General features: G+C 36.1%; 2 protein-coding genes across 9 annotated transcripts in view; one reads left to right on the plus strand and one right to left on the minus strand.

The window, feature by feature from the left end:
* C2CD3 (C2 domain containing 3 centriole elongation regulator) overlaps positions 1-8,165 on the minus strand; it is a 142,084-nt gene extending 133,919 nt beyond the window's left edge. For 7 of the 8 annotated variants that reach the window (XR_012488376.1, XR_012488375.1, XM_074304047.1 and 4 more), the window contains exons 1-3: positions 7,875-8,165; positions 5,802-6,071; positions 2,480-2,637 (exon numbers count right to left, since the gene is read on the minus strand). Coding sequence is in view for 5 of the 8 variants with exons in the window: in XM_074304047.1 (XP_074160148.1) it covers positions 2,480-2,637; positions 5,802-6,071; positions 7,875-7,929 (483 nt within the window). In the remaining 3 variants the exon portion in view is untranslated. The remainder of the gene's footprint in view (positions 1-2,479; positions 2,638-5,801; positions 6,072-7,874) is intronic. The other variant, XM_074304051.1, reaches the window with a different exon arrangement.
* Positions 8,166-8,421: 256 nt separating this feature from the next.
* PPME1 (protein phosphatase methylesterase 1) overlaps positions 8,422-26,646 on the plus strand; it is a 57,420-nt gene continuing 39,195 nt past the window's right edge. The window contains exon 1 of the mRNA XM_074304052.1: positions 8,422-8,791. Within this exon, the coding sequence (XP_074160153.1) occupies positions 8,691-8,791 (101 nt within the window). The 5' untranslated portion in view covers positions 8,422-8,690. The remainder of the gene's footprint in view (positions 8,792-26,646) is intronic.

The following is a 26,646-nucleotide window of genomic DNA, read 5'->3' on the forward strand; positions in this document are numbered from 1 at the left end:
TGCCAACCCTGGATAATTGATTGTGCCTCCTTGATACTTGAGGGTTTTTTTTCCCCCCAACAGCTTGTAATATTTTTTTCCTTGACCTTATAGTTCTGGAGTTTTGCAGTATTTCTTGGAATTTTCCTTATGGAATCTCTTTCAGGTGCAGGTTATTGATGGATTCTTTCAATGACTATTTTGCCTTCTGGTTCTATTATATCAGGGCAATGATTTCTTAAAGAATGTTACCAGACTCTTTTTTTTTTTTTTTGATTGTGGTTTTCAGGCAGTCCAATAAATTTTAAATTGTCTCTCCTAGTTCTAGTTTTCAGGTCAGTTTTTTTTTTCCAATGAAATACTTTACATTTTCTTCTTTTTTTTTTACTTTTTAGTTTGACTGATTCTTAATGTCTCATAGTCATTAGTTTCCATTTACCCTGTTCTAGCTTTTAATGTATGATTTTCTCCAGTTACCTCTTCTATTTACTTTTTCGTTTGATTAATTTTATTTTTAAAGGTATAGTTTTCTTCAGTGGATTTATTTATTTATTTATTTGCATTTGGCCAGTTGTATTTTTTAAGGAATTGACTCCGGTCAATTTTTGTCCTTCCTTTTTCAGGCTATTGACTTCCCTCTTGAATACCTCTTGTTTCTTTTTCCCAATTTTTCTTCTACCTCTCTTCTTTGACTTTTAAAATCTTTTATGAGCACTTCTAAGAAGACTTTTTGGGTCTGAAGCCAATTTAAATCAATCTTTGAGATTTTCTCTGTGGACAGTTTGTCCTCATCTGAGTTGGTGTTTTGGTGTTCCATGCCACCATAGTAACCATTTCTATGGCTAAGGTTCTTTTCTGTCTTTTTGCTAATTTACTTTCTTTTTCCTCCCATTTTGTGGCATTCTGCTACTATGGTACAAGGGCACTGTTCCAAGCTTCTTGTATAGCTCTGAGCCTTAGCTTTGAGCACAAGGGTCCCTTAGGATGTTTGGTGTCTTGCTCACAGCAGGGGGTAGCCAGACCTAGTCTTAATTGTAGTTACCTGGCTTCTCTGGCCTACAATTTGCCTTCTGTGTAAGAACTGAAGGCTGCCTCATTGATCTGCTCTGCTACATTCTACTGAGCCAGGGCAGGAGGTATTGGCTATTGATCTGCTGGTTAAGACCCTCTTGCTGACTTTCCCAGACATTGTCTGAGCTAGGCTATACACCCTTTTATTCCAGTCCTTCTAATCTATCTTGAGCTAAAAAATTGTTTCATTCTATATCTTTTGTAGGTTATGTTGTTACAGAGTATGTTTAGAGGATTAGTTTCAAATAGGTTTCAAGGGACACTGGTAGAGCTCGTGGAGTTTCCTGGTTTCACTCTGCCATCTTGGCTCTGCACCTGAATCTTCCCTCATGTCTGTTTAAAAATTCTTAGGGGGTTGGCTAGGAAAAAGGGGATGTTCACTAAGGGTCCTATCTCTAAATTAAGGATTCCCAACTTTGGGTTGTAGATAGATTGTGAAACTGAATGGGGGAAAATCAGTTTTATTTCAATATAATTAGTTTCGTTTGCAGTTTTGTGCATTAAAAAACATGATTCTAAGAAGGGATTCATATTCTTCACATAACACCCAGGGTGGCTCAGGACCTCAAAAAATGTTAAGACTCACTGATCTAGGACTCTTGATGTTGTATGGGTTATCTTTTACTATTGGACCACCTAAATGCTTATAGACTTTTTTTGGTCATTTAAAAACTATTTTAGGCATATTATGACCTTACTTGGGGTTTTCTTGGCAAAGATACTGGAGTGTTTTGCCATTTTCTTCTTTAGCTCATTTTACAAATAAGAAAATCGAGGCAGATAGGTTAAGTGACTTGCTCAGGGTCATACAGCTGAAAAGCAACTGAGGTTAGATTTGAACTCAGGAAGAAGCAATTTCTTGACTTATTCTATTCACTGAGTCACCAAGCTGCCTTAGCCTTCTTGAAGATTATGTTTTTCATTGCTATTACTCAGATTCTTCCATGTAATTCTTTGTTGGAAATATTTTACGGCCTCCTCATGCCCACCATGTTTCTCTGTTACCCTTTGGCAAATTACCAACTAGAGCTAAGCCCACTGGCTCTGAATTCTCAGAGATTATCAGCTTTATCTTCTAATCTTGGGGAAAGTTCTTTGAGATTTTTAGTTGTGTTTTCCACAACTGTAATATGAGAGGATCAGGCCAGATCACAGCTTCTTAAACTGTGGTTCACAATTCTATACTGAATTTGGGGGGGGGTCATGAAATTATGATCTATTATCAGCAAATGTATGATTCGTACAACCTATTTTAGATACCTATATACCTCAGGTTACATAAAAACTTCTAGTTAGATAACTGAAAACTTCTTCAATTGTGAGTCATATAACTGAATCTGGGGAAGGGAGTTCATGAAATTATGATTTATTATCAGTAAACTTGTATAAATCTGTGGAACAGAAATATAAATAACAGAAATACTATTACCTGAATCTCTCCAAGTTTCTTAGATGTTGGTGAGACAATTGTAAAAAATCCACTGATTGGATAAGTTGGAGACAACTTGGACAATCCACTAATCTGGGCTCTCCCCACAGGGAGGTGATCGGATTTGGTGATTACTTCCAGAACAAGAACAGCCATATCTAGTAGCAAAGAAAGATAATTTTATTGAGATTTTCCTTCCACAATTATTACAGACAGGATTTCTTTTGAGGAAGGGAGGAAGAAAAAGGGCAGATTAAAGGTTGAATAAAGGGAGGAAAATCATAAAATATTCTTTTTATTATAGCTATTGTTACTAGTATTTTTTGAAGAAAACAGTTTCTTTAACTCAAAGAAGTCCTTCCTTAATTTTCTTGAGTTTTTTTCTCTAACCTCCCACTGTACAGCATATTATTTCGTCCACTGATAAATCCTACAAGAGAGGAAGTCAGAGAATAATCTCAGAAAAGAACACTTTCACAATGTCTGACCATTGCTTCCTACAGTTGGAAGATTCATATTTCAATTTCATTATTGTGTTGTAGTAAAGAAATCACTGATATTAGAATTGGAAGAGGTAAGTTTGAGCCCAAACTTTCATAATTACTACAAAATAATGATAATAAGTTACAAGGAATCCTTTCTAGAACTCTGTGGAAAAAAAAGAGGTATAAAATACTAACTTGAAAGGATGACAGGATCAGATAACAACAACAAATAATGGTTATAACTGCTTACATTTGTATAGCATTTTACAAACCTTATTATGATTTCTTCTGTTAATTTAAGATTTCTTTCTTTCTTTTCTTTTTCTTTTTGGTAAATATTCATCTATTTCACTTAGATGATCAATTTTATTGCCATGTAACTGGGCAAAATAGCTCTTAATAATTGCTTCTTTCATCTTTGTTGATAGTAATTAATTTTTGGTAGTCCAATAATTCTTAGACTGTCTCTCCTAGATATATTTTTTCTTTTTCTTTTTTTTTGGGGGGGGAGGTTGTTTGACTGATTCTTGATATCTCATTGAACCATTCACTTCCATTTGTCCAATTCTAATATTTAGTAATTTTCTTCATTTTATTTCATTTTATATCTAGCCAATTATGCTTTAAAAGGACTTTTTGTTCATTGCACTTTTTCCCCCATTGCAACAATTCTATTTTTTAAAGAAATTGTTCTTTAGTCCCATTTCAGCAACTCTATTTTTCAAGGAGTTTTTTCCTTTTTTCCATTTTACCAATTCTGTTTTTTAGGAAGTTGTTTTCTTTAGTATATTCACCAAATGTGATTTTTAAGGAGTTCTTTTCTTCAGTCAATATTTGTGTTTCCATTTCCAAACTCTCCTGCAAAGCTTTTATTTCCTTTCCCCATTTTTCTTCTCTCTTTTAAGCTTCTTTTGGAATTCTTCCAAGAAAGTCTTTTAAGTTGGAGACTGTTAGGATTACTAGGTGAGAACTCAGGTTGTCTGGACAGTGACAAGGTGAGAATTCAGGTTGTCTGGACAATTACAAGGTGAGAACTCAGGTTGACTTGATAGAAGGAGCAAGCTCATTGGTTGAAGTGGTTCTTCCCAGAAGCCCTTGCATTATCCCACGCCCATTCTCTGGGAGGATAAAAGAGACAACATTGGGCCTGGAGAGCAGATTGGACTGGAGAAGGACAAGAGTTAAAGAAGAGAAGACATTGCACTACATCTGACTTGACGCAGCTCTCTGCAGGAAGGGAAGTCACTTCTCTGGACAAGAGTTAACAGCAACTGCCTGGAGACAATAGTTCGTTACAGGAAGAAGAATCTGTCTGAGAGATTTGAGTAGACACAGCAGATCTATTCCCAGAGAGCGATCCAGCAGTTTCTGGAGACGACAGCACGCTACATTTGGCGCCCAACGTGGGGCAAGGACTTTTGCTTATTCTGACAAGAGGAGCTAGACCAGACCTTCGCAGGAGACCACTGTATATCCCCTTTTGAGGCTTTAACTAGAGGCACTTTGACTTTAGTGACCTTAGGGTTTGGGTTCTGTTCTTTCCTGTGTCCACAATGGCTATCTATGGTCAGAGTGCTTGAGAATAGACAGGGTGAAGGTAGAGAAAAAATTGGAGGAAAATGAGATAATAGTAATAATTTGTGTGAAAAAGTTTATAGCTAGTTTCTCAAATACATAGAAAACTGTATCAAATTTATGAAGAGCCATTCTTCAACTGACAAATGGTCAAAGGATACGAATATGCAGTTTTCAGATAAATTAATCAACGCTATCTACAATTACATTAAAAAATGTTCTAAATCACTATTGATCACAGAAATGCAAATGAAAACAGCTTTGAGCTACCGCCAGACACCAATCAGATTAGCCAAAATGACAAAAAAAAAAAAAAAAAAAAAAAAAAAAAAAAAAGGAAAATGATGGATGAGGAAACGGAAGGACTAGCCCAGAAGTGACATTTGGCTGGAATTAACCAAATTGATGGTGCTGCACTAAATACATAGCACAGCTTTAGCACTGTCTGCCATTATAATCTTCTGTTTTAGCACTCAAAGAGGAAGACCATGTAGATACACCTCTCTGTGTCAGGAAGATAGATAAGACACAAATCATAAACTCAAGTTAGGGGACCAAATGTACTTTGAATTTCAGGAAGGAGTTTTCCCTTATTGCTTCCCCACCTCTCATATGCAAACTTAACCTCAATGAAAAATACTTTTCTAGATCTAGGAAAAGTACTCCATAAAGCAGTACAGGTCACAACCCTTTCACATTTTCATCTGATGCATATCTATGTCTTTTCTCAAATCCTTTCTCAATACAGGATCTGCCCAATGATTTAGAGGTGATCTTCTAGATTTATTACGCTTTTATGAATATCAATGCAGCATTCAAGTTATTCATTCTTATAGCACTCTCACTACATGACTATATCTCCTCTTTTTCTACTCAGTCATATTTTTATGATATTTACACTGTTTCTGATACACCTTCACAATGGTAGGTGAATAATATGTGTCTCAGTCTCTTTATAACCACCATATACTCTTCCATTGCCCCTTGGGTACAATAAAAAAAAGTCCTATTTCTAATATTCTTCTTTATAAACACATAAAATTATAAGTGTTTATAAAGTTCTTATTCAGTAGAAAATATTGGACTAAGTACTTTGGGAGATAGAAGGTTTAGGTAAGCCAATGTCCTTATCTGATAAAAATTACATTCTGGTAAAGAGATATACATGTAAATAGATAACAATAGTATACAATCAGCAAATATGTATAACTAATTGCCATAGTGAACACCTGAAAGGGAAAATTTGGATGATACAAGCATACCTGTTAAATAAGAGGCAAACTGCTTTGGTCCACAACGAATAGCGTAACGGGTTGTTGTTCTCACAGCTTTTTGTTCAATTAGGGAAGCATCCCTGGGACAAAATATGGTTCCATCTGATGTCTCTCCCCACCACCTCACTCGGATGAGAACAGGAGTTGGAGGCTTCACAACCATCCAGAGTATTTTACTAATGGTTAGTCTCAGAAAACATCGCAGCTGACCTTCAACCAGAGGTGGTAGACTTGTAGATGGTGAAATGTCACTTAGACCTGGGTAAGAAGATAGGAATGATAAATCAGAATTTGGAGTTGGTGAGTAAATACAACATGCAACAATTGGAGAACCTTAATTTCTGACAACTCCCTGATAAAGTGAAAAGAACATTATATCTGAGAATGAGAAGATCTGTCTGTGTTCAAGTCTTAACTTCATCACAGGGGCAAGCTACAAATTTCCTATTTGGCCCATTACCAATATAACATGAAAAGTTAGGTGAGATGATTTCTCAGATTTTTTCTAATATTACCGTAGGAACACTGGTAGAAGTTGCAGAGAGGCAGATTTGGGTCCAATGTAAAACAAAACAAATCTTCGTGAAAACAATACTACATGATGATCAATTCTAATGGAAGTGGCCATTTTCAACAATGAGATGAACCAAATCAGCTCCAATAGAGCAGTAATGAACTGAACCAGCTACACCCAGAGAAAGAACTCTGGGAGATGACTATGAACCACTACATAGAATTCCCAATCCCTCTAATTCTGTCCGCCTGCAATTTTTATTTCCCTCAGGCTAATTGTACACTATTTCAAAGTCCAATTCTTTTTGTACAGCAAAATAACTGCATGGACATGTATACGTATATTATATTTAATACATTTTTTAACATATTTAACATGTATTGGTCAACTTGACATCTGCGGGAGGGGGGGAGGAGGGGAAAAATTGGAACAAAAGGTTTTGCAATTGTCAATGCTGGAAAATTACCCATGCATATGTCTTGTAAATAAAAAAGCTATATTAAAAAAAAAAAAAGAATGAAGGACAAACAACACAACAACAACAAAAAGAAAGAAAATTAGAGTTGTTTCAAAATGCATCAGCTGCCCAGCAGAAGAGTTACTGGACAGAGCCAATGAAAGCCAGATAATTAGTTGTTGGAATGTCGTAGGGATGATCTTATTCAAGTATGTCTGTGGGTGTAGATAACCTCTGCGTTTGTCATAACTCTGAAAGTTTTGATTCTATAAAGGACTTGATGGTCCTAAACTGTGACTTCCTTTTAAAATTTCTAGTATTTAAATCCCCTCTCAATATGACACTGTAGATTCAAGAACTCTCTGGGCTTTTCTAGTGTCAGATTCAATAACTATTTATTAAAATTATATTATGTGCTATATATAAAACAACTCTAGTAGAAGGAGCGAGCGGGAGATACAACATTTGCATAGATATGTCAATTCTGACAAGTGGAGAATGTGGGACACTGAAGACTTTCTCCCGTACATCCTCAAATGGTCAAGATCAGATAAAATTATTTTCTGACCAAAATCCTAATCTTTAATCTATAAATGTTCACAGTTTTGGCCTTTGAAGGAAAATTTTACATTTCTGGTAGAAGATATGTGTCAATCACACAATGGAGAGGCTCAAAGAAGGGAAACTAGCTCTCCACGGGGTCACCAGAGAAACAAAAACCGTGGATGACCCAAGTTCATGGCTAAACAGACTTTCTTTTTTCCTCTTCCTCCCGCCCCTCCTCCCTCTTAGTAAGGATGCAGTTCTCCCTAAAATTCCCTCGGGAGGGCCACATTTCCCGATCTGCCCCGAGGGTCCCAGACACAGTTCTCACCTGCTCGGCTCGCCTTCCACAGCCTCCCCCACGTCACCTTCAGTGTCCATCCTCCCCTGCGTCCTGGGTCCCTTCTTTTCCTGGGTTCCTCTCCTTCCAACCTGTCTGTAGCACGCTGCCCCCCCCTCCGCTTCACCCTCTCCCGCTCGCCCTCCCCACTCAGGTTCCACTCTCTCCCCAGGACTGCCCCTCACCCAGGCGCTCCCCACGAGTTACCTTTCTTCTTACGGCCACGGCCGCCCCCGGCTCCCGGACCCTTCCGCTGTTTCATGGCGAGATGGTGCTCTCAGCTCCCGAGGCGCCGGAGTCGCAGGCACCCCCAAGAGCCCCTCGCCGGATCCTCCGAACACCCCGCCAGGGTGAAAGTGGCGTCCCGCCCAGGCTCACCCAACTACTCCGCGCGCTCGTTCCCTCGCAACCGCCGCCACAGCTGCGGCCGCAGGACCTCCTGGGAAACTCAGGGAAGCTGCAGGCAACTGTTTCCCTTTACCAACTGCATTAGCTCCCGAGAGCGGGTAAGAAAGGCGCCTCAGAGCGGCTTCTTTCCAGGAAAACTACAAAACCCAGGATGCATTGCTACCCGCTCCCTTTCTGGTAACGGGTCCGTACTCCACGGGTCCCCGCCCCTCGCCTTAAGCTCCGCTCACTTTAGCAATACGCAGGCGCAGAAGCGACAGTTCCCGGAGGACTCCATTGGCTACGCAGACCTCGCCCTCTCGCTCCCGGTTCGTGCCGATTTTGCTACCCAGGCTCCTCCGCAGGAGAGCGGTTGCGCACTTCCGGCCAGGTCGCTGAGGAGACGAGGGCCGAGGAGTGGCTAAGCTAGCGACGAGGGGAGGGGTTTGGGCGCGGGTGGGCGGGAGGAGGCGCAGCCGGCTGCCGTGGGCTGTCCGCTACGGTGAGCCGTAGTACCTAAGTGCTGCTGTCGCTTAGGCTTCGTCTGAGTGGACTTGTTCTACAGGCGACGTTCGGGCGCTGCCGCACAGGACAGGACACGCGGCGGCCTCGGCCTCCCTCCTGCCTTCTTGTTTCATGTCGGCCTTGGAGAAGACCATGCACCTGGGCCGCCTGCCCTCCCGCCCCCCCTTGCCGGGCGGCGGGGGCAGCCAGAGCGGAGCCAAGCTGCGCATGGGGTACGTGTCTCCCATCTCTCCGCACCGGGGCTGGGCCGCGGCCCAAAAGAGAGCTGTGTTTCCTGGGTAAAGGGACGGTTAAGAGGAAAAGGCGACCCAAGGGGCCTTAGGTGGGAGGGGCGGGCTGAGAGAGACTGGGGGCGGGACTCGTCGTGGGTAGAGGGGACCCTTAGATGGGGGAAGAGGGCTTTGGAGAAGGGACAGGTGATGGGAGAGGCCGATCCTCGCCAGGGAAGGGGCGGGGTAGGTGGGAATGAGATGGGGAGAGAAAGGGAGGCTCGGGGTAGTAGGCCGGTGGTGGGAAGCAAACATGGAAGTACGGCGAAGAGGATCAGGGAAGAAGAGGGAGAGCTCTGGGAACCGAGTGAAAGACAGGAGTAATAAAGGATGCTACTCAGAGAATGGAAACGGCCGTGAAAAGGTTTGAAAGCAACTTGACTCAAGTTAGAGAGGTCACGCTGGGAGGGGGAGATGGGCTCTAGTGATGGGGGCAAGAATGGGCTGTGGAGTTTGGCGAGGGATAAAAGAGTTCCAGTGGGTGGTTGTGTGCTCCGTGTTACGGCTATGGACACTAGAGAATACGAAGAAACAGTAAGTTAGGGATAAATAATAAAAAGAATAGGTGTTAAGGACAGTGGGATGCCTGACCTTAAAGAATTACAAGACTTAGAAGAGAAAAGAGGCAATAAATTCTAGGAAATCAAGAAAGACATTGACAGGATGTTTGGCTCACAGTTGAGCTAGTCGAGGGAAAGCATTGGCTTAGGTATAACTGAAAAGAATTCTTGGCCTTGTAAGAATTAAGGTCTTCTAGAGAGGGAAGGAAGTGTAGAGATGAATAATGAAGCAGTAACTGCGCAGAAGTTGTTGCCTCTGTTTCTTAGGTGTTAATTTTTTATACCAACGTTTTAGAAATGTGTGCTATTATTAAAGTTATTTGAGTTTGAGTAATTTTTTTTTAAACTGGTACTGAAATAAAAACTCAAGAGGAAGGTAGACAGTATTGTCACCCTAAGAATGTTAAACATATTAATAGGTTGTATTTGCCTTGGTGATCTGTAATTAGTTAAAGAGTTTTCTTCTTTAAAAACAAGCCGCCTGAAAGAGTCCTTGGAGGAAAAAATTCCAAAATAAAAATTTTAAAAGGCCACTGATTAGAAAGATGCCCCCAAATTGTTTATAAAATGTACTAGCTTTTCTAGACCAAACTTTTTTCTAGCATTTTGGTTCTTAGACTTGCCTTTAAGGGGTTATACTTTTCATATCTTTGCTGAGTGGGTAGTAAATATTGGAAAGAAATGAATGGTTTTGCCTATAATTGGGAGTTTCAGTGGTAATTTAGAGTAAGCATTTGTTTGACCTCTAGTTTTGGGCCATACCCTTGTATACAGGCCTTCTTGTTCCTATGTCAGTCATTTTTCTTTCTTTTTTTTTTTTTTTTTTTTTTTTTTTTAAACGATACATCCTAACTCTGATAGGCATGTCTTTCCCAAAACTAAATTAATATAAGAAATATTTTGGCCTACTCTGTCTTATCCCAATGCAAGTCAGCACTTTTTCTGCAACTTATAATTCCCTGCAACACTGAAATCACATGGCCAATCTGTATTTCTCTTTTTCCCATCTAATAGACTCAGAAATTGAGTCAAAACATCATATTTTACAGATAAGGAAACAGTCCAATGAAGCAAATGATTTTCCTGAGACCACATAACACATTAGTAGGAGAGTCTGGACAAAGAATCTAGGTCTCAACGTTCTCAAGTTCATTGTACTTTCTGCAGGGTACACAACCCAAAAGTTTTTGTACAGTTTTAGGCTTTCAAAGTTTAAAGCATATTCCAAAAGTATTAGTTCAATTTAAAGCTATTAAAGCTTTATTGAATTATTAAACTTGAATAGCTTAAAACTGCATGAACTTTTTTTGGGATCTCCTGTACTATACTCAGCTACCCTCTCCCCATAAAGGCATCTTGGGAACATAGAGTGATTAAGGTAGAGTCATGTTCTATGTAGATGAAAATGAACAAATTTGATTCCTTTTCAAATATGCTATAACTCAGACTTTGGCTTTTCGTCTTTTCCTTAATCTTGTAGGGTTAATGAGATTTTATTGTTCAGTATTAGGCATTAATTTATATTCACAGTTAAATGTTTTTTTAGTCCATCTATGCCTATTGTTTTTCTTTCTCTCGTTTCCCCTCTACTATGTCTTTCCATTTCTTTTTACTCCCTTTACCACTTGCTTGCTTCCACAAAATTATGGAACCTGACAATTTATTCCTCACCAAACTATTCTCTCTTGCCTTCTACATTCAAGTTTTAACGAAGTCTTCTACTATTGTGAGCTGAAAAATTTATTTTTTGTGATACATGAGATAATTTCTGTGATAATATGTTTTCTTTTTTTCTAACTTTGGCTTTGGAGGTAATTTAATGGATATATTGCTGGCCTGGAGTAAGGAAGACCCAATTTCTAATCTGATTTCAGACACTAGCTGTGTGATACTGGCCAAGTCTCTTAACTTTTGTTTGCCTTATTTCCTCATCTGCAAAATGAGGATAATAGTAGCATTCATGTCTTAGGTTGTAAGGACCAAATAAGATAATGCACTTAACACAGTGCCTGGTATACAATAAGCACTGTATAAATATTGGTTGTTAATTAATTATTATTATTTTTTATTACTAAAATTTTATTCCACTTTGGAAACAAATTTCTATCCATTCTTTGAAGTCTCCTTGATTCTTTCTGCCACTTTTCGTCACTCGCTTCTTATCCCCAGACTTTTCGTCTTTCTCTGTCTCTCTGTTTCTCCCTCCCTCCCCCTTTCCTTTGCCTTTTTTTCTCTCCATTTCTAGAGTGCATTTGTATGTGTGCCATATATGCCTAGCAAATAGGTCCCATAAGTTCTATATAGGTAAGTGACCATGCTGTATCTGTTATTGATTCTTCTCCAGAATCTAGCATGATTCTCTGTTTGCAGTAGGAACTTAAATGCTTATTGAATTTAATAATTGGAAACTTTTTGCTATTGAGAATGAGTAAAAAGTGAGGGCACCAGATAAATAAAAAGCAGATAAATTTAGTTCATTTTGTGTTTCATTTTGCTTCTTTGGAGAGAAATATAAAAAGAGTCTATGTCTAACATGATTAAGAATTTCTATAGATTCCAAATTTAGAGTTCTAAATAAATTCTTCTTGTCAGAAGAGATGTGCTAAAGAAGCAAGAGAGCTAGACTTTGAAGAGATCCAAGTTAGAATGCTGTCAACAAGCATTTATTAAGTCCTTACTATGTTCCAGGCAATGTGCTTTTAAGCATTGGGCTTAAGAAGAAAGGCAGAATTTGGGTTCCTTTTCTGTAGAAGCTCACATTTTAATGAAGGAAGTAACTTGCAAATGTGTAGATGCATACAAGGTATATAAAGTGTAAATAGAAGTTCTAGGGATACCAGGAAAGGTCTCTTGCAGAATGTGAGATTTGAGCTGTCTTGAAGGAAGTAAGGAAACCCTTACTTGGTTATATCCATGGATAATCAATCTTTCAGAAGTTCAGTTTCTTCATCTATAAAATGGGGATAATTCTAGAATCCTACTTGACAGTTATTTAGAATTATTTACAAATCTTAAAGTATTATATGAATGTGAGCTGCTAATTTATTATCATATCCTCATGTACTTTATAGTGTTATTCTTGCTCTTTGAAATAAGAATTAGCTTAGTAAATGGTGGCCACTCCTCAATTGTTCTGTCTTCACGAACCTAGAATTCTAAATGATACTGTCACAGTATAGTGACTAAGCCAGTGGATTCAGAAAGCTTCTTAAGATTAGGTAGCACCCAAAACTGAGTCTTGAAGGAAGAGAATGATTTCAGCAAACTGAAATAGCATTATTATATTACTTATACACTCAGGAAAAGAGAAATGGAAGCGAAGTGGTTTGCCCTAGGTTACAGATTGAGTTAGGAATAGAATCAAAGGCGCTTTGCCCCTACTTTTTCTTTTATTACCACTTCCTTTAACTTCATTCCCAGTACCTTAGAACAAGATTGTTCTAAGCCTAATGGCTTTAATGTTGTGATTTCTGTAGCCTAATCTTTTCAAATAGTGGTCAAATAAATAGAATAATCCTTATTATAGAATAATGTACAAATTGTTCTATTAAATTAGCTGAAATGCGACTTTCTTGAGGCCTAGGTAATTCAATAACTGAAGTCTACTGAATTAAACCTGTAAATACAAAAGGGTACATTGATAGGATGTCTTTGTGGGGAAGTATATAACTCAATTTCCCCTCTTCAAAAAGTAAAAATCTTGGTACTAAACTTTTAGCCCAGAAGCAATTTAAATATTTTACTTTTCTATTTAAGGATGCTTGTAAATCAAACCAAAACAATAGAAAATACAAATATATTATTGTTCATACTTTCCCGTATCAAACTAATGTATCCATTTTGTCCCATGGAATTGTTTTTTAGTAGTCTTTAAATACTGTTTTCTTATCTATCTCAGTGTTTGAATGTTCTAACATTAGATGCTCTGAATCCCACACATTTGGGGGAGAAAAAAAACACTTTTTGTTACCTTCTGTGGCATTTTCACAGCAATTTCCTGTACACTTAACATAACAAGATAAGGCCCTGAAAAGCACCTCTTATACTTTTTTTTTTTTTTTTAAACGCACTTAAATGAAAAATAAATCTTAAAAAACTTGGCTATTTGGCATAGCAAAATAGATCAGTAAGCAAGTATTACAGGCAACTACCATGACAGCTCATGGTATAAAATAGAAAAAAGAGAAAAACTAGCATATATATACATGAGACTATATTTTAAAAAGTCAACCAATAATGGCTCTTCACATGATAACACAGAATCATCAAAGATGGTTTAAATTATACCCACTAACACTATTTAAAAAACAAAACAAAACAGAAAACAGAAAATGTGTGATAAATTTAGAAAGATTTCTTTGCAAAATACTAAAAGAACAAATGTGGGCCAGCTGAAGAAAGGACTAAGTTTTAATTATCTGAAGCTTTTCTTAATTGGAACCCCACTTTCTGTATAAATGCAATATTATTTACTTCTACAAGAATGAGGGGAAATAAAATGAAATTTCATAGTGACTTCAAAGAACAAGATCTCTTGTTAGCTTTTTGTTTTCATGATCTTTCCCCCTTTTGCCCTGATTTTTTTTTTTTAACAACATAATTCTGTGGAAATGTTTAAAATGATTGTACATGTATAACCAATATTAAATTGCTTGTTGTCATGGGGAAGTGAGGGAGGGAGAAAAAATTTGGAACTCAAAATCTTACAAAAATGAATGCTGAAAACTTTCGTTACATGTAATTGGAAAAATAAAATGCTTTTGAGGGAAGAAAAAGCATACAAAGTTGAAAACAAAATAGAATGGTCTATCTCTCATAAAGATTACAATTTAATGGAAGCACTAATACATGTACCCAAATGACTATAAATTGATATTATGAACAAAAAGATACTTCATAGAATATTAGTGAAAATTGTCTTTTGTAATAATTATATGAATAATGTATAAAATATCAACCTCTATAACTGGTTTGCCAAGAAAATTTTTGAACTTTAAATTTATTTAGTAATATCTAATACTCAACTGGTTTTTTCCTGACAAAGAACAAGAGATTTTGCTGTTATAGTTTTCTCTAGGTTCTATTCACTTTACTCATCATGTAAGTCTTTCCAGGCTTTTCTGAAATCAACCTGTTCATCATTTCTTATAAAACAAAAATATTCTAAGTTATTCAGCCATTCCCCATTCCATTCTTTACAATTTCTTACTACTACAAAAAGAGCTGCTACAAACATTTTTGTACATGTGGGTCCTTTTCCCTCTTTTATGATCTCTGGGATACAGACCCAGTAGTGACCGTACTGGATCAAAGGGTATTCACAGGTTTATAGTCCTTAGGGCATAATTCCAAATTGCTCTCTAGAATGTCTGGATCAGTTCATAACTCCACCAACTGGATAATAAATGATAGCTGCATTAAAATGAAAACTATTTCAGCAAATGACTGGAAAAAAAAACCAACCTCCTTAATGAAAACTTTTAAATAGGCACTTCCATCTTTCCATAGAATGTCCAGTCTACTGAGTCAAAGTAGTGTCCCAGTTTTCCCACATTCCTTCCAACATTTATCATTTTTTCCTATTATTTTTAGCTAATCTGATAGATGTGAGGTGGTACCTTAGTCAACTTTGTATCCTTAGCATCAAGCACAGGTTTGTAAATGTAGTAAGCACTTTATAAGTACATATTTGTTGAATTGAGTTTCAGCTAGCTGTCTTTTATTCCGTCATTTTCAATGGCATCGAACTCTTCATGCCCATCATCATTTGGGGTGTTATTGATAAAGATATTGGAGATGCCATTTCCTTCTCCAGCTCATTTTACAGATGTGGAAACTGAGGCAAACATGGTTAAGAGATTGCCCAGGATCATATAGCTAGTTCAGCAAGGCAAGTCTTGCTGACTCCAGGCGCAACACTACACCCACACTGTGCCACCCAGCTGCCAAATAACAAATTTGTTATTTATGATACATTCTAATCACACGTTTAAGACAAGGCTCTGCTTTATCCAACCTAAAGTGATTGCCTTTTCCCAGTAAACTTTTAAAGCACTTATTATTTTAGTTTTGTTTACTCTTTTGCCTAAACCCAAGCATAAAGCTGAGGGTATCATGTCTTATTTGTCTTTGTATCCCATTACATTCAGTAAAGACTTACATATTGTAATAATAAAAATAATATTAATAGCTGGCATTTATATAGGCCTTAAGATTTGCAAAGTATTCACAACAATCTTGTGATATAGGTGCTGTTATCCCCATTATATAGATGAGGAAAATGTGACCTAGAGATTGTGATTTGCTGATAGTCACTGATAGTAAAAGTCTTCAGGCTGCATTTCAGCTCAGGTCTTTTTGAGTCCAAATCCAACACTCTTACTGTACCACCTAGTTACCTCTAAAAAATAGTGCTCAAGAAATATTTACTGAATTACATTTTAAAGGTATAATATTGTAGGTATAATTATATGGGGGGAAAATTTCTTGAATGCTTCAAGCCATATCCAAAGCTTGCAGTTGCTCTTAGTCCTTACATATTTTTAGTGTATCAAAATGTACTGCTGGTTTTCATTTCTTTCTTGTTAGTGTACAGTGTCCTCTTCCTTGATAAGATAACTGTGGTGTGTAGTGGCAAAAACATTAGATTTGGAGTTAGAAGACTTGGATTTGAGTCCCAGCTCTGGAACTGAATAGTTTGTGTGTGTGTGTGTGTGTGTGTGTGTGTGTGTGTGTGTTTAATATGTAATATATGTACAATGTATGGTTATATAGTAATTAAGATTTGCAGGGAACTTTTAGTATCTAAGACAGGGAGTAGTTTAATTGTTTGCCTTGCGTTGCACAGTTAACAAATGTTTAATAGAGAATTTGAACTCAGGTTTTCCTCATTCCACATTTGGTGTTGTATGAGTTTAACTAAAATCAATAGTCAATAAACATTTATTCGGTATTTACTACATACCAAGCAATCAAGCTAATAGTTTCATGGGGAAGAAAATGTCTAAAAAAATTATTTGCAAATACATATATATATATATATATATATATATATATATATATATATGATATTCTTTCCAACAGCAATTAGTTGATTTCTTTTACCTTATGAATGGGGGTTATAGAGAGAAATAGAGACTGAGAATTTTTCTAATTTTAGGACAGAATCATTGGTGCCTTTCCTGTGGCTTGAGCAATTTGTCTATCCACCCATCTTTATGAAAATATATTTTATTGTACTTTGACTCAGCAGACTGGACATTCTATGGAAAGATGGAAGTGCCTATTTAAAAGCTTTCATTAAGGAGGTTGATTTTTTTTTTCCAGTCATTTGCTGAAATAGCTTTCATTTTAATGCAGCTATCATTTATTAAGCATCAGAATAAAAAATACTCTTCCTATTCCTAGTTTTTAAGAAGACTTTGTATTTTAATAGCCTCTTTGATCTTAGGGTCTCTAAACACTCTCAAAGCCTCATGTGGCATGTAGTAATAATATTGCTGTTTTATTGGTTGTTATACAAAATTACTGAGAGAAGCATCCTCTTTGATGGCCAGTAAAACAAAAGTGTAGAATCTAAGTCTTTTAGATCTTACTTTATTTTTTTATTAAAGCTTTTTATTTTTAAAACACGTATAAATAATCAACATTCACCCTTGCAAAACCTTGTGTTCCAAAATTTTTTCCCTTCCTTTCCCCCATTCCTTCTCCTAGAGAACAAGTAATCCAATATGTTAAACATGTGCAATTCTTCTATACATATTTCCATAATTATCATGCTGCACAAAAGAAATTTGATCAAAAAGGAAAAAAAGAGAAGAAAAAATGCAAGCAAACAGCAACAAAAAAAGTGATCCACACTCCACAAACAATCCTTTCTCTGAGTGCAGATGGCTTTCTTCATTACAAGACCATTGGAACTGGCCTGAATCACCTTGTTGTTGAAAAGAGCCATGTCCAGCAGAATTGATCATCACATAATCTTGTTGCTGTATGCAGTGTTCTCCTAATTCTACTCACTTGACTTAGTATCGGTTCATGTCTCTCCAGACTTCTCTGAAATCATCCTGCTGATCATTTCTTATCAAATAATAATATTCCATAACATTCATATACTATAACTTAATTCAGCCATTCTCCAACTGATGGACATCCACTCAGTTTGCAGTTTCTTGCCACAACAAAAAGGGCTGCTACAAACATTTTTGCACATGTAGGTCCTTTTCCCTTTTTTATGATCTGTTTGATATACAAGCCCAGTAGAGACACTGCTGGATCAAAGGATAGTTCCATGTAGTTTACAAGTCCACCAACAATGTATTAGTGGCCCAATTTTCCCACATCCCCTCAAACATTCATCATTATCTTTTTCTGTCATCTTAGCCAATCTGAGAGGTATATAGTGATACCTCAGAGTTGTCTTAATTTCCATTTCTCTGACCAATAGAGATTTAGAGCATTTTTTTCAAGCTAGAAATGGTTTTAATTTCTTCATCTAAAAATTGTCTATTCATATCTGTTCACTATTTATCAGTTGAAGAATGGCTTGAATTCTTATAAATTTGAGTCAATTTTCTATGTATTTTAGAAATGAAACTTTCATCAAAACCCTTGGATGTGAAATTTTTTTTCCCAGTTTATTGTTTCTCTTCTAATCTTTTCTGCATTGGTTTTGTTTGTACAAAAACTTTTTAACATAATATACTCAAAATTATCCATTTTACATTCTCTAATGCACTCTAGTTCTTTTTTGGCCACTAATTCTTTCCTTCTCCACAAAGTCAGATCTTACTTTAACTGTTTAAAGTCTTTTAAAATTAATCAGTCTTATCCCCTCAAATCCCAACTAAGCAGCAAGTATTAAAGGGAACACAGTATTGTCCTGGTGATAAAAGGATGAAATATGAACTATCTGCCCTCCAAATGCTTGAAAATCCAGCCTATGACTTATTTTTTTTTTTTCATTTGGACTAAGCAGAAAAAGTGTAATGCCTTTTTCATATGCCAGGCCTTCTAATACTTGAAAACAGTGATTATATTGTTCACTAGATAGAGAAAGCATTTATTAGATGTTTACTATGTGCTAGGTGTTTCAGCTATATATACAAGAAAGCCAGATAATCCTCCTGCTCAAGAAGCTTACGTTCTAATAGTTTTTTCCCCTAAGTTTTCCTTCTCCAAATGAAATGCCTCCAGTTCCTTCAGCTGATCCTTTGATGGTTTGAATTTGAGACCCATCATGAGCATGAGACACAGTACTCCAGATATAGTCTGAGAAGTATGGAATATAATGGAATGTTTGTGCAATTTTATGCAATTCTACATGAAGCATTATCTATCCTCAACTTCTAGTGCCTTCTTAATTCCTTTGTATATATATTTTTATTAGCTTTATAATTATGCTGTATAGTTTTGTGCATCCACTAGTCCTGTAGAATGTAAGTTCTTTGTAAGTAGGGATTGTCTAATTCATTGCATTTGTATCCCCAGAGCCTAGCACTTAAAAAATACTTTTTAACTAGTTGATTAGCATTTATTTTTTTAGTTCTGGACATGCTACCTTTTGAGGTCACATGATGAGTTAATGGTAGAGATTGAACTAGAACTCACTTATCCTGACTATTAGTTGAGTTCTTTTTCAATATGCCACACTGATGTAGATGAAAGTTGAAAATTTTACAAGGTTTACAAGATAGGACCAAAATAAGGTTAGAAAAGGACATGGAATTTCCTTTGTAAGATTGATTCCATGGTGTCTTCTACATAGGATTTAGAATTGGAAGGGACCTTAAGGAAATCCAGTCCTCATTTTACAAATGAAAAAAAAGCTGAGGCCCAGGGAGATTTCCAGGAAGGAATAGGTTTTTTTCTCCTTCTGCTGTAAATATTCATTGTCATATTTCATATCTAAGGATCTCTCAAGGACAATCTTATTAGAGTAGACCAGTAGTTTGTGAGCTAAAGTTCCCCAAAACTTAAAAACATTTTTAAAAAATTCAATATAGGAGCAGCTAGGTGGTGCAATGGATAGAGCCAGTAGCTCTGAAATCAGGAGGACCTGAGTTCAGTTCTGGTCTGAGACACTTAACACTTCCTAGCTGTGTGACCCTGGGCAAGTCACTTAATTCCAGTTGCCTCAGCAAAAAGCAAAATAATAATAATAATAAATATAATTGGTTGTTTTTTGTAATCCAATATATTTTATTTTAGACATTTACAAACATTATTTTGGGAAGTGGTCCACAGGCTTCACTAGATTGCCACAAAGATACATGACATAAAATAGGTTGTTAAGAACACTTGGAGTAGAATGAGTCTTTGTTGCTAATTATTATATTATTATTGATTAATTGATATAAACAGTTTGGATGTAGAGCTTTACAGGGCAGTAGACTTATCAATTGATTTCTTTCAAGTGTATTTTAAATACCCTTTTAGTGCATAGATGAGTGGATGACCTTTGATCTCTTCCAACTCCAAACCTAAGGGCCTAAGATTTACTCAAAAACTATTAAGTTTGTTAATTAGGTTGGAGTTGCATAATGCTTATCAGTGAAATATTGTCTCTTCTTCCTTTTTTTCCAACTTCATCCCTGCTCCCCTGCCAAAAAGCTCCTTTTGGTCATTGTATTTACCATCTCTTAGTGATATCATGATTCTTTGTTGGATTTACTAAAATAAGCTATCACTAGGACAGATTTTCCAGGGTTTTGCAGTTGAATTTTTAGTTTTGTTGGTAGAGTTACATAGCTACATTTCCTCATAATTACACCCCCTTAATGCCTATATTTGACTTTGAATTCTCTGTTTCAATGTTTCCAAAGAGTGAATCTTTTTTGTCTTTTTTTTAACTAACTCTTTTGTCTAGACAGAGAAAATGGTATAGAGCAAAGAATACTAGATTTAGAGGAGTTAACACTGCCCCTTTATTTGCCTTCTGTTCTTGAAAGAAGTCTACCTCGTCTGAGAGCAAAGTATTTTCTGTCCCATAAAACCAAGCAGAGGGGACTCTCTTTTAACTCTAGAGACACCATACTATTACCAGGGGTGGAGAATCTTTTTTCTGCTGAGGCTCATTTAGATATTTATAACATCATTCATGAACCAAAAAAATTGATCAATTTATAGAACTCAAGCATTGGGAGGTTGTTGTGCCTAGCTTTCAGCTCATCTTCATCTTCAGTTGTCTTAGCAAATGATTTTGTGTGCCTCATAAAACCCTTGGGCTGTAGGTTCCCACCATCTATGGCCTAATTTGTAATGACAACAGAGGGAAAATAATACCTATACTTGCTAGTATTTAGAATTAGAAGAAATCTCAAGAAATCCAGTCAAAACTTCACTTTATAAATGAAGAAACTAAATGTCAGAGGAGGTGAGGAACACAGTAGAATTTGAACCTAGAAGTGATTATTCTAAATTCTATATTCTTTTCAACTATCCTATGTTTGATTTTTAAGGTGGATATCTACTTTGACCATTCTCTTAGCATCTTTACCAAAATTTAATTCTTTTTGATGTTTTCAAATTTATTCTAACTGGTCAGTTCTTCTCTTCACTCTTAGTGCCTAGGCAGCAACTACTTTATTTCCTGTCTTTGTGTTCTAGCACCTAGCATAGTGTCTTTCATATGGTAGCCATTTGTTAAATTGACTTCAGGTGCTGGTGATGCTCTATTCATTGAGTAGTCCCATTTTCTCATTTCCAAGTAAGAACTTCATCAGTAAGGCTTCAGAAAATCGGCTTTCACTCATTCCTTAAACCTGAAGAAACACTCTTTATGATCTAAAGAAGCTAGAAAGTTGGTCAGTTTCTTATTTGTGATTGAGAGCTAATTTTTATAAAATACAAAATACTTTGTTTTTTTCCTTCCCTAAATCTACCTACACTAGAGAAAACAATAAATTTTTTGATTTACCATCACAGCCTAAAAGGCAGTGTTGGGGACAGAACAATATTATAGAAACAGGACATGAATTTGAGTCTTCTTGATTACAAGGTCAGCCCTAATTATTTTTTTGGAAACTAATGTCCAGACTTTTATATTTTAAAGTTGTGATTTTCAAAGTGTCCACTACTTCTTAAATAATTTCACCTTGACCTGTTTTCCAGATTAGTTTTTGCTATGAGATATTAACTTTTCTTCTCTTATCAGTCTTTTGATTTTGTTTTGATATTTTTGCTGTATAATGAAGTCATTGATTTATCTTTGGTTTATTCTAGTTTTCAGGGAGTCAGCTTTACCGTTTTCTCTTCTAAGCAAATGATTCCCCTCCTAATTCTTTCCTTTAGGAGTTTTCATTTTATTGTTTACCTCTTTTCTTTCTGGTATTCATGTAGCTCTTGAGAAAAGTCCATTTTTTCCTCAATCCTAAGGATGAGGAGTAAATTGGGGCTCTAAGCTGAGATGGATCAGCTCTTCTCCTCCTGGGTCTGATTAACCTCTCTCCTTCCCCAAAGTAACCAAGGGCAGGTTCTGAATTCGCTACTCAATGCTGTATCAAAATAAAGTCTTTATTGATAGTAAAGGGATATATAGGCATTTGGCCTCCAGGAAGACCAAACTTGCCTGGCAAAGGGGACACCAGTTGGCACGCACAAGGCTGGTATGAACCGAGAGTGAGGATTCCATTTTTCAGAACTTCCTTTTAAACATTACTAGGGTCCTCAAAACAACGTTTGCATAGAGATGTTATCCAAGAGGTTCTGGAGATATTTGTAAATAAGACAGGAATTTCTCTTAATCATTTGTATCTCAAATTATCTCCTTTTTCCCCTCCTCAGACAAGAATTTCCTATTAATTATTTTTATCTTGAGCTATCTCTTTTTTTCCGACCTTATCACTAACTTGCAGTTGTTACAGAGGTACTCTCTCCTTCTTTGTAGAGATCTTTAAATTTGCAATTTTATTTTATTTTTTAATGCTGGTTGATATTTTCTTTGATTTAGTTATCTCTATTATTTCCTAAATTGGAGCTTTGCATCAAGGCCAAACTCAGCTTCTTACTGTGCTTTTGGATAGGATGGTCAGCTCTGCTTGGCATCACCCTAAGTTCTTTCTCTCTAGCTTCTGGAGTTTTAGAAACCTAGTTCTGGGTTTAGAACTCCCTGAATCTTTGAGGTTCACAGTGCTGAATTTTCTGAGACTTTTCTTGAATCTCAGGACCTTGAACTCTCTAAGCCAATAGTGGTCTACTTTGAGCACTGCAACTTTGTGTGTTAGTTGTAGGGAAGATCCTCAAGTGAGGCTTTCTGACCTCACCTACTGGGGTTTTCTCTGTGGGGTTGAAGGGAGACTTTGTACTTTTGCTATCTTTAAACACATAACTCTATAGGTTACGGATCTCTGATCATTCCAGTGCAGGAGTTGACTGGTCTCTTTTCCTAGTTCTCTCAGACTTCTTGCTGACCATCTTGTTCAATTTTGAGGTGGAAGAAATAATTTACTATAGTTTTTCATTTAATTTTTTAACACTATTAAATTTGGTGATAACTCAAGGATTTTACTTGTTTTATTTGTTTATATTGTTTTATTTCACTAAGTTTATAGGAGCTGGGCCATCTGTATTTAGGTATTGATCTTGACCAGAGATGTTTCCCTACATTTCCATAGCCACCAGTGTAGGCCATCCAAGCTCACATCACTCTCATATGTAGCCAAGATGGGGTCCTTACTTCACTGTCTGTTTCTGGCATATTTTTATTATTTATTTTTAATCTCTAAGGCAATCAAGGGGTATGTTCTCATGTTTCCTCATAAATTGTTAAAATCACATGTCATCAGTTTGTTCTGAACTCTCACCCAGTTTATTAAACATTTTTATCAGCCTTTCAATATACTGGTCTTAAACATTGAGATTACTAGCTATACAACTTATTAACAATTTATTAACAAAAAACCTAAGACAAATAATTATTTATATAATATCACTGAGATAGATCATAGCCAAAGTCACTCGTATCTGTAGTTTTACTATTGATTTCCCAGTTTTCAAAATAAACATACCATTAAGCTCTCTCCAGATACTAAAATCTCAGTATTTCTCTTCATGTTTCTTTGCAAGATAATAGTTAAAAACAATTCTCTTAGGAAGTTTTTAGTCCTTTCTATTTTGATCATCACAGTTTCACTGAAGTGATCACAATGTCTCCAGAATAAATAAACATTTCATTGGCTCTTAAAGATATGGTATCTATGGTTGCTATCAGATAGGTTATTGAAGCTAATACTATATTTTGTCTCCTGGCAAAAATTTTCAGTTCCTGATAATTTTTGGAAGGGTACATCAAATCCATATTAATAATACATATATCATTGTGCTTGACAACTGCCTCAAAGGGGGTAAGGAGGAGTGATATTACACTAGCAGTAGCAATAGCAATGACTAAATTTAGCAAATCAAGTCAGCAAGTACTGTTGTGCTTATATAAGTACCTACATTATGCCACTGGTGTTAAATGCTGGAAATACAAAGAGGCAAAAACCTTCCTCACAATCTAATGAGGAAGACAGTTTGTAAAAATCATGTACAAACAAGATACATCTGATTAAATTGAAGATAGTATTAGAAGGAACAATATATGTATTGGATGTGCGCTTCAAAAAAATACAATTCAATATTATGTATAATTAAACAATGAATTTATATTAAGCCTGATGTGTAAACACTTTTGCAATGTTGTAACTTAGTTTGTTTATGTGTGGAAAGGTTTTAATTTTTTTGTGACATACTAGTCTTTCTATATCTGCACCTACGTGAGTTGAGGATATAAACTCACTATGAGTGAGTCTCTTCCTATCGTCATCCAATTCAAAATGTCCACAGGAAATATGGAGTCTAGAGGTCAGGAGAGAGAGAGAGGTTAGGATTGCTTATATAGATCTAAGAATCATCTTGCATAGAGATGAATGAAATCATGGAAGCTGAGTTCACCAAATGAAATACTAAAGAAAGAGAAGAGAATAGCATCCAGGATACTACCTTGAAGGAATTCCCATAATTATAATATGAATGAAGATCCAGCAAAAGAGACTAAAAAATAGTAGTTAGATAGAAAACCAGGAGAAAGTAAAGTCACAAAAAAGAAGAGAGTATCAAGGAGAGGACAGTGATTGACAGTATCAAAAGCTGTAGAGAGATCAATGATGAGAATTGAGAAAAGGCTACTTAGATTTGGCATTATTAAAAGTATATGGTTGGCCTAATGGGAAAGTTTGTTTTGCATGTTTCTACATATTTGCAATGGGTTTTATTTTTTTCTTGTTTTCTTGATTTGGGGAAAGGTGAACATTTGGAACTTAAATTAGGATTTATTTTTTTTAAAGCATATGTTAAATTATCCCCCAATATAATCTAAAAACTTTCCCAAGGAAATCAAAAGAGAACAGTGTAGCAGTATTTTAAATTCATTCATTCATTCATTTTTTAAAATTAATTTTTATAATTATAACATTTTTTGACAGTACATATGCACAGGTAATTTTTTTTTTTTATACAACATTATCCCTTGTACTCCCTTTTGTTCCAAATTTTTCCCCTCCTTCCCTCCATCCCCTCCCCTAGATGGCAGGCATTCCCATACATATTAAATATCTTATAGTATATCCTAGGTACAATATATATGTGAAGAACCGAATTTTTTTGTTGTTGTTGCAAAGGAAGAATTGTATTCGGAAGGTAAAAATAATCTGGGAAGAAAAACAAAAAAGCAAAACAAACAAACAAAAAATGCTCACAGTTTACACTCATTTCCCAGTATTCCTTTTCTGGATGTAACTGATTCTGTCCATCATTGATCAATTGGAATTGGATTAGCTCTTCTCTATGTTGAAGATATCCACTTTCATCAGAATACATCCTCATACAGTATCATTGTTGAAATGTATAATGATCTCCTAGTTCTGCTCATTTCACTCAGCATCAGTTGATGTCAGTCTCTCCAATGTTGGTCATTTCTTACAGAACAATAATATTCCATAACATTCATATACCATAATTTACCCAACCATTCTCCAATTGATGGACATCCATTCATTTTCCAGCTTGTAGCTACTACAAAAAGGGCTGCCACAAACATTTTGGCACATACAGGTCCCTTTCCCTTCTTTAGTATTTCCTTGGGATATAAGCCCAGTAGTAGCACTGCTGAGTCAAAGGGTATTCACATTTTGATAACATTTTGGGCATAATTCCAGATTGTTCTCCAGAATGGTTGGATTCTTTCACAACTCCACCAACAATGCACCAGTGTCTCAGTTTTCCCACAGCCCCTCCAACATTCATCGTTATTTGTTCCTGTCATCTTAGCCAATCTGACAGGTGTGTAATGATATCTCAGAGTTATCTTAATTTGCATTTCTCTGATCAATAGTGATTTGGAACACTCTTTCATATGAGTGGAAATAATAGTTTTAATTTCATCATCTGAAAATTGTTCACATCCTTTGACCATTTATCAATTGGAGAATGGCTTGATTTCTTATAAATTAAAGTCAATTCTCTGTATATTTTGGAGATGAGGCCTTTATCAGAACCTTTAACTGTACAAATGTTTTCCCAATTTGTTACTTCCCTTCTAATCTTGTTTGCATTAGTTTTGTTTGTGCAGAAACTTTTTAATTTGGTGTAATCAAAATTTTCTATTTTGTGATCAATAATGGTCTCTAGTTCTCCTTTGGACACAAATTCCTTCCTCCTCCTCAAGTCTGAGAGATAAACTATCCTATGTTCCTCTAATTTATTTATGATTTCGTTCTTTATGCCTAAATCTTGGACCCATTTTGATCTTATCTTAGTATGTGGTGTTAAATGTGGGTCCATGCCTAGTATAGCAGTATTTTAAAGTTAGTGATTTTAGTTATTTTGCAAAAAAAAAAATGATACAAATTATAATCCTTAGAAATTCTGTAATCCAAGCAAAGATGGGATTATATAACTACTCAATTTGAAACCCACAAACACATTCAAAAAAGCTCTTTAATAAATGTAGCTATTGTCTTAAAGAAATGTAAGTGAAGAATATATAAAATCAGGCACCAGAGAATTACCCAGACTTAGTGTATTCTTAGCTTCTGTCTTGCTTATCCCATCTCTTACTTAATTGAATTTTTAGATGTTAAAAGCCTTAGTTTTGTTTGAGCCAACAAAACATAAGGATTGAGGGGAGAATTCGTTCATATGAGGATCTTCACAAAAATTTTTTTATTAGATATCTTTAAACTGACAGTACATTTGTCA

Source organism: Sminthopsis crassicaudata, chromosome 3 (genome assembly GCF_048593235.1).
Source record: "Sminthopsis crassicaudata isolate SCR6 chromosome 3, ASM4859323v1, whole genome shotgun sequence".
NCBI lineage: Eukaryota > Metazoa > Chordata > Mammalia > Dasyuromorphia > Dasyuridae > Sminthopsis > Sminthopsis crassicaudata.